Source organism: Camelus bactrianus, chromosome 16, assembly GCF_048773025.1.
Source record: "Camelus bactrianus isolate YW-2024 breed Bactrian camel chromosome 16, ASM4877302v1, whole genome shotgun sequence".
Taxonomy (NCBI): domain Eukaryota; kingdom Metazoa; phylum Chordata; class Mammalia; order Artiodactyla; family Camelidae; genus Camelus; species Camelus bactrianus.
In genome coordinates, this window is record NC_133554.1 from 48,150,852 (window position 1) to 48,162,942 (window position 12,091).

The following is a 12,091-nucleotide window of genomic DNA, read 5'->3' on the forward strand; positions in this document are numbered from 1 at the left end:
CCTTCTGCTTTCGTTTGCCTTCCTCAGCCATAAGCAGAAGTGCAGTTGACTTTGAGGGGTTAATATTGGTGAGTGGAGAATTGGACCTTTGGTAGCTTTCAGAGAAAATCAATTGTTTTTAATCTAAGAAAAACCTAAAGTGTTCCAGTTTGATACAGGGTCAAGCTTTCTGATTTGAGTTTTAAATCAGCAATGGAGAAACAGATTAAAAGAAGTTTGCTTTAATGCTTTAATTTTTTTTTTCATTTTGTGTTTCAGGTTGAACTTCAGTTTCAATTAAATCGGTTACCCCTCTGTGAAATGCATTATGCGTTAGACAGGATCAAGGACAATGGGGTTTTGTTTCCAGACATCACTATGACTCCAACCATACCTTGGAGTCCCAACAGGTACAAAAAAGAGATAGCTCATTCAAGAAGTTATGTTAATATTAAATTGAATATCTGTATCAAATAACTCAAGTATACGTTTGTTAAAAAGTATGCATATATTCTTCAAGAGACATGTTATTAGTTGAGAAGAGAGAGTAAAAACCCTTAGAATGATGCATTTGAAGTTCATCATCTATTTTCTTCACTTTCCCTCAGAGGCTAAATGCGTTCTGTTGCTTTTCTCAACAGCCTTAATTTGATAGGATGCCAAGCAATTTAGGACTATTTCTGAGAAGTTGAATGGGAAAATTAGGGCCTTTCTAAAGTGGTTCAAATAGTTAATTTAAAATGATTTTTGAATTTAGAAGACTTTTTTTTTGTAATTTAGGAAAATGGAGAAAGTATCATAGAAGATACACTACTTCAGAAACTGCTCTTAAGTTAATGGTTGTGTAAATATTTTTCTACTTAAATTCTCTTTGCATGTCTTTGCATCATGTGGGAAGGTTTTGTGGGCCAGGCCTAGAAGTGACAAATCATTTCTCCTCACATTCCATTTCTTCTGTCCTAAAAAGAGAACAAAGCAAAATACGCCTTGCAACACAAAATCCAAACACTTCTCCTTTGTTTTCGTTTATCCATACTACCTTTTCCCCATTTGTTTTTTTTTCCTTTTTTAATTGCCAAAATTCTGAAGCAGGAACAATCAACCTGCTTCTGGTATTCTTACTCATCCTGAAATCTCTGTTTTCTACTTCCTCACTCTCCTGAAAGCGATCAGTGATCTACTACTGTGAAAGTCCAGTGACATCTCCTCTTTTCTGATTCAGCTTCTCTGCATCCTTCCCTTTCTTCCTATCCTTACATCTACTGCTGAATTTAGAGCTGGACTGTTTCAGTAGCCTTCTAGTCAGTCTAGTCCTGCTCTCTGTGTCTGTTCTGTGGTCCAGCCCATGTATTTTTTTCCAGAATAATCATTTCACTGCTTAAAAATCTCTGAAGGGCTTCTCCTTGATATGCAGCTAAAGTCTGAAAATCCCAGTACAAAACTCCTCCTGTATGATCTCATTGACCGCGCTTTCCGATAGTTATCTTTTCAGATTTCTTTTACTTTTTTCTACTTTCCAACTCCTTTTCTTCCTCTAAATCTCCATGCTCTAGCCATATTGAATGACCTTGAAGTTTGTTTAATTTGCCGTACACTTATTTGCCTCCTTGTCTTTTTAAAAATTCTTTTAAAGTTGTAGTAAAATCTGTATAACATGAAGCTTATCATCTGAACCATTTTTAAGTGTACCATTGAATAGTGCTAAGTATACGCACGTTGTTTTGTAATTAATCTCTAAAATTTTTTCATCTTGCAAAACTGAAACTGTATACTCACTGCATGTCCACTTCCTCAGCCTTGTCTTCTATCCTTGATTTTCTCTCCCTGCAGTAATCTTTGCCCAGTATTGCTCTATTGAAGATCTACCTGTCTTTTAAGAGTTAATCCAGCTCAAGTGCTCTCTCCTTCAAGTAGATGAATCTGACCCTTTCATTTCATTATTTCAATACATATTTATTGATGCCTACTGTGTGCTAGGTTCAGTCAGTTTTGTACATTCAAGCATAATTTCTCTAAAATTATTTTTTGTCAATTGTGTACATTTCTACTGTTCTCATTGGACTCTGAAGTTTTTAGAAGAGACCGTATCTTATTTATCTTTGACTCTCCAACACAGCCTTGTACATTATTAATATGACACATTTAAATGAATAAGAATGTCAAGTTTAAAGAAGAAAATTAGGGTTTCAAATGTGAGGCCACACCAGTAAACTTTTGGGTGTTTACTTGATACGCTCACTTATGAAAATTATATTGTATATAACAGCATATTCAAATATCACTGATTGCAAGTGTTAACTGCAAAAGTATCTAAAGAAATGTCAAGTAGCAGAAAATTTTCAAGCAGGAAGAGATTTTATACCACTATAATTTAAATAGTAATTAAAATGTATCTGGGTCTAGAAACATTGAGAAGCCATTAGCCATTTAAAATCTTGTCTAGAATAAGGTGGAATGTAGAAAGATAAATGAAATTGAGAAATTATTGTTGAGCATGTAGTCTGTAAATTATACAATGCATTAGACCAGGAAAAAAAAGAACTTAGAATTAATTTGGTTCAGGGAGGAAAATAACTCTTACTTTATTCAGAGTAAACTTGAAGAGACTTTATACTATTTTAATGATGAAAATCAGAGAGGACTTTTCCCAGTGTGTTTATTGTAAGCAGGTGGTATAATAAATAAAGCCAGTTTATTTTACTTACTGGCTTTCTATAAATACTCATCATTCATGACCAGAAACTATTGAGATGACTTACACTGATAAAGTTTCTGGTCTGCTCTGAGGCATTTATTTACACTGAAGCAATTGACATGTAGAATGGGCTATATAAATAAAATAAAGAAGTATTGATCTATTTTAGAACTATATGTAGAAATCTATCATTAGCCTCTTAGATTTATACTTATATATGTATAATCTAATATCTATCTCATTCATAAGTTTATTTAAGTCCCCAAATTGAAAAGATAAAAGGGTGTTTTTAAAAAATATTTGAATTTTGGAAGTGTGTATAGGTCAAGTATTTCTCAATTATTTTTCTTAACAGCTTGCATGTATTATCTTGTTTGATCTTTAAAATAACCATCTGGTGCAAGTATCATTATCTCCATCTACAGAACCAGTGGGGTCAGGTATCATAGAACCATTGTGGTCAGGTATGGATGTAGGGAACAGTGTGTTGAGTTAACTGTGGCTTAAATGAGTAGAGCTAGAAGCCCAGAGCTGGGTTTGGTGGTCCAGGGCTGGTGCAGGGGCTCGGCAGTACCATTGAGGACCAAGGTCGTCTTCTCCTCTCTACCATGTAAAGCATGTTAGTTTTCTTCCTGATACCTGTTGCTTCGTGATTATAAGATGGCTTCTCCAGCTTCATTTATCACGAGCTTCTTCCAGCCAGGTGAAGGAGGAAGGCAAAGGGGTAGGAAGGGCTTTCTTCTAGTGAGGCTTTGTTTTTGTTTTATTGGTTATAGAAGCTCTTCTGAGGGACTTCTTTTTACATCTCATTGACCAGAGTTGACTCTTCAGCCAAGGACGCCGGGAAATGCAGTATTATAGAGTCCAGGTTCACCCTAGAGAAGGGTGCCATGGATGGTTTGGGGGTAACCAGTCTATAGCGTCTGCCACATGCTAGATCTGCCGCATGTTAGTGGTCACCTAAAGCAGTTTCCTCATTTATAGAAGATGGAGCATTGCTAGGTACTGGCAGAATTACGGGTAAATAAACTGGTTAATGCTGAGGGATTCTTCGGAGGTTTAGTAAACGAATTCCAGGGAATCTAGTGCCACTGGTCAGAGTCCTTTTGTTTTTTACTTAAATTTTTTTTTTGAGGGAGAGGTAATTAGATTTATTTATTTATTACTTTTGCTGGAGGTACCAGGGATTGAACCCATGACCTCATGCATGCTGGGCATGTACTCTACCACTGAGCTATACCCTCCCCTCTATTTTTTACTTTAAAAAATTTAAATTCCAGAAAAATAAGTAATGGCATGCTTATATGGTTAAAATTTGTTTTCTAGGATTTTACAATTTTTATGACAATTTTCTTTGCTTGTTTGAAATTATCTATCATAATGTATAACATTGGTTATGATTTTTTAAAACTGAAAGAGTTAAGAAAATTTTCCATAAATAACTAGCTTCTGTTTTAAATAGAGTATAGCCTTACAGAGTGGGAATTTTCCTGTCTAAATCGTGTCCTATTTCAGGATTATTTTGTAGACATTTTGCAAATTTTCTAAGAGTCATTTTTACACACCCTTCCTATTTTGGTTTACATCTCTAATATTTTTGCCATAGTTGTTGCAAAATATAGTATTATAATTGTAGTTATGAGAAAGAATCCTGTTGATTCTCTACTTAGTTTGATCTCTTTCAGCATCTGCTGTCCATTTAAATCTTCAAAACTTAGCCAAGTCATAGAAGGGACACTAGTAAGATAGATCTCATTACAGCAGCCATTTGTGCTGTCATGACAGGTGTTCCCTACCCTGAGAAATAGGACATATGTATATTATTTGTGTGTGAAAATATTAGGAAACATTTTATATTGTTTGACCTTTACCAAAAAAACCCTGCTGTTTTCTGAATTAAGAACTTTGTAGAAGTTTGATATCTCTTAACCAGTAACATACCGGTTTTTTCTTTTTCCCTTGCTTTACATTTTACCAAGAGATCTTTTAATGATTAGAACTTGAAAATCAATTAGTTTCCCTTTTACATTTTATTTGCTATGCAAAGAAACTACTGCTACATTATTAACAGAAAAAAAGTTTTCTGATGCTTTTATGTAACAGAGGGAAATTAAGTTCCTGACGCATTGCCATTACTATTTATAGACTTGGCAGCAGCTAGACTAGAAGTGCTAGCAGTGTGTGAGGTCTTTAGGTTAGTTATCAGAATCTTTTTGCGCTTAGATAGGACAAGGTAACTGAAGTGAATGTTGATCAGCATGGTAAAGCACCCTACACCAACTCTGTTGGGAATTTTTTTAAAAAGTAGTTTCAGAATAAGTATTTGTTTTTATAGATGCTACTATTTCAGTATTTTTAATGGTTCAGTAAAATTCAGGATACTTGTGTGTCATGTTCTGTTTATTAGTAAGATGCATGTGTTTATAATAATAGTATTTTTATTTTCTGTAGGCAGTGGGATGAGCAGTTGGATCCTCGGCTAAACGCGAAACAGAAAGAAGCTGTTCTGGCCATTACAACTCCGCTTTCAATACAGCTGCCTCCTGTTCTCATCATCGGACCCTATGGGACAGGCAAAACGTTCACTCTAGCTCAGGCCGTCAAGCATATACTCCAGCAGCAGGAAACGAGGTGAGGCGGTGCTATGTGTGCTCTGGTCTCATCAGTAGGGCACAACTTCTGTCCTTACTGTGAGTACAAGGCAAGGGCTAGTGAGGCAGTTTTCATCCAGCTTGTAAAAATTTTTAAAAAATATAAAAGAAAGAAAAAGACCCACACTCAAGCCCCACTAAAATTTTAATTCTCTTTAAACATACTGTTTTTAAAAATTGGCAATGCAGAGAATGGTAGCTTTTAAATAGTCATCAAAATGCCACATCTCGTAAGGAATTGTGATATACGTTAGAGCCAAAAGGGTTGGATTTTTAAAAAATAATTTTATACGATAGATTTAAAAATAATTTTGGGAACTTAATCTCCTTTACAGCTTGAAGAGTAATTAAGCTTTAAGAATAATTTCCTAAAAGCATAATTGAATAATATGTTAGCGGTTACTGAGTAGGTTGAGGGAAATGTATAATTTTAAAATGGCCACTGCTTTTTTTTTTGATATTATACTGCTTGAATAGTTTTGTGTTTTATCATTCTTTTTATTTGCACCATTTATTTCAGCAGGATTCTCATTTGCACCCATTCTAATAGTGCTGCTGACCTCTACATAAAGGATTATTTACATCCATATGTAGAAGCAGGCAATCCCCAGGCAAGACCTCTCAGGTATTTTTTAAGGCTTATTATGTATCTGTATCATACTTTATTATTCTTAAGAAAAGGTGTCTGTAAAGATTTTAGTAACTTCTAGAAAACCAAAAATTTTAACTATGCATTGGCGTTTGGAGGTTATGCCTTTTGAAGAAACCATTTAAATTAAGGGATAATTGAAAAATCTTTGACCATTTATTTCTTAAACATTAAGTAAAGAGAAAGACATCCTTTTTTAAGTTTTGTATATTAAAATGTTGTTACAATCTGAGCTGATTTCGATGTGTACCTCTAAAAGCTACTATGATGAAGTAATATAAATATGATTAAATCAATTTTAATTAAAAATTTTAGCATATTTTGCATGGCAGAGTAATCATGCAATGATAGTTCTTTATGGAAATAAAATTTTGACTGTGATAATACAGGTAATTTCATAGAAGCTGCATATTAGAGAAGCATGAAATGGAAGTTATTTCTGCAACAAAATGTAATTGACTGGTATTTACAACTCTTTGCTATCATTTAAGAGACAGAGTGTCAAAGAAAAGTCTAGGTTGATATAGGTCCTCTGGTGTATATGGATATGAAATGTTCTTAAATACAGGATTGTGGGGAAATAAAATCCTTTTCTTCAGAAAACAATAAAGCATCATTAAATGGTTATTTATTATACCATTTGCTTTCATTGTTATATGAATTAATGTTTAGTTTTGCCATTTTATAAACTAATATGTCATGCCCTATGTTGTTCAAATACAATTAATTGTTTAAAAATTAATTTCTAACCACACTTTTGAATCATAATTCACTAACTTTTTATTTCTAGTTGAGCCTAGGCATGGAAAAATGAGAATGCACTATTTAATTCTGTAATAACCACAACCAAAACCATTTGAATGATTTTACAATTGTATTAAAAAGAACAAAGAAGAGAAAAGTGGCATGGCCTGTTAACACAGGTTTATATGCCATTCTCTGTTTCTACTCTGGAAGACAAATTAGAGAAGAAATAATTTAAGTAGAAACCAGTTTTATTTAATAGGAAAATATCACATGTATATGCATACAATCACTGTAAATGAAAATGTGGTGTTTACCAGTGGATAAATTCATCAAAAACTAGTTTGCTTCAGATTATAATCTTTTTTAGCTCATAAGTGAAAGTGAATTAGCTGGTAGCATTTTTCATATGAGTGTTCTTACTTTAATGGAGATGTTGTTTGCCTTTATTGTTGGTAGAGCATGTGTGTGTATTCATGTTTGTATATGTGTGTGGTACATAGGAACTGTGACAATTTCAATTATCACGATGTACTTGGCTTGGAAACAGTGGAATGAAGGCCCCTCAAGTCTTGGTTGACCTAGCATAGGTCTTTTGACATTTGGAGCAGGAGAGCTGTTATTGATAAATAGTAAAATCCATTATTTGGCTAGCATTGTGTTTAGCTTGTCCCATGTAAAATTATGTTTTGGGAGTTATAATCCCGCATATAGTGTAACTAAATATGTAGAATGTGAAGTTATGTTCCAGGAGGGTATATGTATAGTCATAATGGCTCAAATTCAGAAACTTGCCCTCTAGCAGAAAATCTCATCTCTCCCCAAGTCTTAAGTGGCTGAGTCAGAGATGGAAAAACATTTAAATTTATTTAAATACAAATTTCATGTTATTTCATTTAGTAAATAGAATAAAATAAGAAAAGGCTTGGCTTCGCCAAATACTTTCTTTATGTGGCACTACACTTTCACCATAGTTTTTTTGTTCAGGAAAGATGTTAACTTGTGAATGCATTTCCTATACATTAAAATGTTAGGATTTGTTAGCACCTTCTATTACTATATTAACTCAGATTAATTTATAATTTTCCTAATGGACAACAAATAGGAGAGGTATGGGAGATGGAATAGAGAAAATTAGAATGGCTGAGCACTCTGGGAAGATCACCTTTATCTGAATTGTCCCAGAATGCAGGGGAAAGAACACAAGAGGGCACTAAGTGTCCGCACATGACCTTGAAGAGTTGGTGTCTGTGGAGTAAGGCTGATGATGAAGAGTTTACCTTCTTGTATCATAGTGTAGGGCCCTGGTAAATGTGATAAAGTATGAAAATAGTCACAAATATTAAATAGTTAAAACAGTAAGTATGTTTAAATATGCACACTTACAGTTAAAATGTATAAAATTCTGTTAGTTGACAGGAGTTGAGCTTAAATTATTTGGGCATGGAAGTTTTAGGATCCATTTTAGATTACATTTAGCTTCAGTTTTTACTTTATTAGAGTTAGAAGATTTTAAAATGGAATAGAGAGGAAAATGTAGTTTCTTTCTGTTTATGGCTCTGAAGATCAGTATCTAGTTCTGGCGAAGTTGTCACTTAGTAGATAAATGTTATCTATGGAGAAAGTGTGCATTTACTATTTTCTGGGCAGATGGAAGGTATATATTATTTTATATAGCTCCTTAAAGAAATAGATCAGGTCTTTGTGATTCTGTAATATCTTAAGTAATAATATTTTTGGGAGTGTTCATTGCATATAAATTCAATACGTGAATAAAATTTCAGTGAATTAAAATGGTACATTACCAGACAGTCTCCTGTTTTAAATTTCATTATAAATCATGTGGGATCTGTGGATGGTTTGTTTCTAGAAATATGTAAATTACTTAGCTGGTGTCACATTTTATACTATGATTTTGACAAGTGTCAATTCTCCAATTTTGAAAAATTTTAGATGTGTTTGAAATAATCTGATTGATAGTGTCTACCTTAAGTGTTGTACAGAATGAAAGTACTGGGAAAATATTTAAATCTTTTTGAAGTCAGCCCTAGACTATTATATTTTTAAGGAAATAGGACTAATAATCGAACTTTGTATTCTTCCTAGCTTCAATTTGAGGTAGCTTTCCTAACTACAAAAAAATCAGCAGTGAGACTTAGAACTTTGGTTTCTATTTTTCCTTTGAGTAAGAAGCAGTGCTTGGAATTAGATTTAATGAGTAATTTGAAAAACCACTTTTTCAATTTTATAATGAAATGTTCATTTAAGGAAATATGAAAAATATAGAAAAACATAAAGAAAAAAATAAAAATTACCCATAACCTTACCAGCCAGAGATAAACACTGCTAACATTTTGGAGTTTAATTTCTAGTAATTTATATGCTTAAATACATACACTTTAGTTGATATTAATGGAATCATAATTTATAAATGATTTTTTCAGATAATTTATAAAATGAAATTTTTCATATATTTAAAAGTAAATTCTGCTTTGCTGATCTGATTAGACATTTTTTATTACAAACTAAAGCATGCTGAAGATTTTTAACAACTTTTAGTCCTTCCTATCATAGTAATGTTTTAAAATACATTTCTTTACTTTCCTCTATTGTAATTTATAATTAGGGGCATTTATTAAGTGCTATTTTTTTTTTTTTTTGCTTTGCTTAAAAAAAAGACAGTGACCAGTTTTAATTGTTTCATGGAGTGTTAGTTAGAAGATCACGAGATTAGTGTTTGTGCATATCACATTTGAGCTGCCTTTGAAACGTTCTAGAGAAGACAGATGTCAAATAAATAGTTGGAGCTGCATCCTGGAGCTCAGAGGTGAGGTGTTGGCTGAAGAGAGAAAAATGTGAGTCACCAGGGTATTGGTGGTAATTGAAGCCATGGACCTGGGGTAAGGTTGTCAGGTGAGAGAACAGAGCTTGAGAAGATGAGAGCACTGAAGACTAAGCCTTCAGAAGCCCTAGCCTGGAGAGGTAGAAGGAAGCAGGAGAGGCTGAGTGATGGCAGCTGAGGGAAGAGAGTGCTTTACGGAGGCAGCAACCACAGAACGGGATGCTGCTAATAAGTCAAGTAACTTGGTAGGCCCAGAAAGTGTCCAAATGATTTAGTGACATGGGAGTTTCTGTCCCTCGACTGGACCCCTGCAAATCTCCTAAGTTCTCCCCTATTTCATTGACTACTCTTTCCCAGTCTCCTTTCCTATGTCCCTCTCCTTTTCCCAGCCTCTAAATGTTGAAGTAGTCCATCAGTCATTCTTCCAACTGGTTTCTTTTTTATTTACACTTATTCTCCAGCTGAACTCATCTAGTCTCAAGGTTTAAATATTACCTCAATTGTATATTTCTTGTCCCAGGCATTCTTCTGAACTCCACATTTATATATGCCCCTGCTTACTGGGTATCTCTACTTGGACATCAATGGCTATGTCCAAAACTGAATTCTCAGTTCCCACCCCAAATCTCTTCCTCCTATCACTGTGCACTGTCATTCATCCAGTTTCAAAGTCAAAGAATCATCCTTTTTCTTAAATTCCACATCCAGTTTGTCAGCAAATCCTGTCAGCATTACTCTGAAAATGTGAATCTGACCATTGTCATATCTCTGCTGTTGCCACCCTAGTCCAAGCTATTCTTTTTTCTTGTTCAGATCCTTACAGCAGCCTCCTTACTGGTCTCCCTTCTGTTGTCCCCTGCCTCTGCCTCTCTCCCAGACTGTGGTGTGTTGGAGTAGCTTGTACTGGTTTGTGAAAGCCAGTTATGTACATGTCTTCTCAAGTTCACCCTCAAGTTCATATTTGGTGACATGTTGGTAGCTTGAAATTACCCATGATAGTATGTTTTCTACCACAGAAACCAGCACACACTACAGATCAGGTCATCCCCTCTTCTGCCCGAAGCTGGTTGTTTAAATTTACCATCACACACACCACTGTCCAACCCTCTCCCAACCTCCAAACTATGAATTCTGTCCAAAGAAACAGAAGGGTCCTTTAACAACATAAATCATGTCACATGACACGTGCCTTGTTACAACTCTCTGATGGCTTTCCATTAAAATCAGAGTAAATCCAAAGCCTTTATGAAAGCTTGCAAGCCATGTGATTTGCCTCTGTGCTGGACCAGAGCAGATACCCAGGAGATCTTTGTGATATGGGTGGGTGAGAAATGGAGGGGGGGTGGGTGGATAGATGGATGAGTTGTTTTTGTACCATCTTAGTAATAATCTGTTGCATGAGGCCTATTAATATTTTTCTTTCGTAATTAATGGAAGAGATGTTCTTTCTTAAGATTTCCTTTTTTTTTTTTTTTTTTTTTGCTGGTGGTGAGGGCGTGGGTAGGTAAAGGATTTTCTGATTGTCGAAAAATTTATCTTGAAATTTCCAGAATTTTAGATAGAGGTCTGTTTAGATATAGGTATAAGGATATATTCTAAAGTGAAATGCAGAAAACTTTAAAATTTCTCATGTACATACACAATTCACTATTTTTTATTAACATAGATAATTACAAGTTAAGTATATTTTTGTAAGAATATTCTAGAAAAAAGTAATTCCCAAATGGGAACGTTTTGAATTAAGAAAAAAACTAATGTTTATGAAACTCTTTGTGTATCATTCTGTTGTAAGATTAATCTGAACACTTAAAAATACAGCATTATATCTGTAGTATATATACTTTCTGCTTGATTCTTTTTTGGTTGAGGGCAGGTCACAGTTGTATGCTAAATTCTAAGCCAGTAGAGTGTTAACAGTTATCAGATTTATTTGTTAATTTCCAGATACTGTAGTCTTAAAATCATAATGTCAATATTTTGATAATCAGATACTGGTGAGATGTTAATAAATATAAATAGGAAATATTGTCTTCTTTTATAGGGTATATTTCAGAAATCGCTGGGTAAAGACTGTCCACCCAGTTGTGCATCAGTACTGTTTGATCTCAAGCACACATTCCACCTTTCAGATGCCACAGAAAGAAGATATTCTTAAACACCGAGTGGTGGTTGTTACGTTGAATACTTCCCAGTACCTCTGTCAGTTGGACCTTGAACCTGGTATGCTGATTTGAGACACAGATAGGGTGTCTGAATGCATAAGGCTTTTGCGTTCGGTGTAGACCGGGGGTTGGCCTGTGGGCCATATCTGGCCTGCTGTCTGTTTTTGTAAATAAAATTTTACTGGCTGGGACACAGTTGTGCCCATTTATTTACCTACATTCTCTATGGATGTTTTTGGGCTACGGCAGCTGAGGTAAGTAGTTGCAACAGAGATTGTATGGCCAAAAAAACCCCAAAATGTATACTGTTTGGCCCTTCACACACAAAAAATTGTCAACTCCTAGTTTAGACATTTTAGTGACTGCTAC

General features: G+C 34.5%; 1 protein-coding gene across 6 annotated transcripts in view; it reads left to right on the plus strand.

The window, feature by feature from the left end:
• The window catches only part of HELZ (helicase with zinc finger), a 141,722-nt gene that overhangs the window by 61,236 nt on the left and 68,395 nt on the right, over positions 1 to 12,091 (plus strand). For 5 of the 6 annotated variants that reach the window (XM_074343502.1, XM_074343503.1, XM_074343505.1 and 2 more), the window contains 4 exons: positions 259 to 389; positions 5,126 to 5,305; positions 5,846 to 5,950; positions 11,602 to 11,780. In XM_074343502.1, coding sequence (XP_074199603.1) covers positions 259 to 389; positions 5,126 to 5,305; positions 5,846 to 5,950; positions 11,602 to 11,780 — 595 coding nt within the window. The remainder of the gene's footprint in view (positions 1 to 258; positions 390 to 5,125; positions 5,306 to 5,845; positions 5,951 to 11,601; positions 11,781 to 12,091) is intronic. The other variant, XM_074343507.1, reaches the window with a different exon arrangement.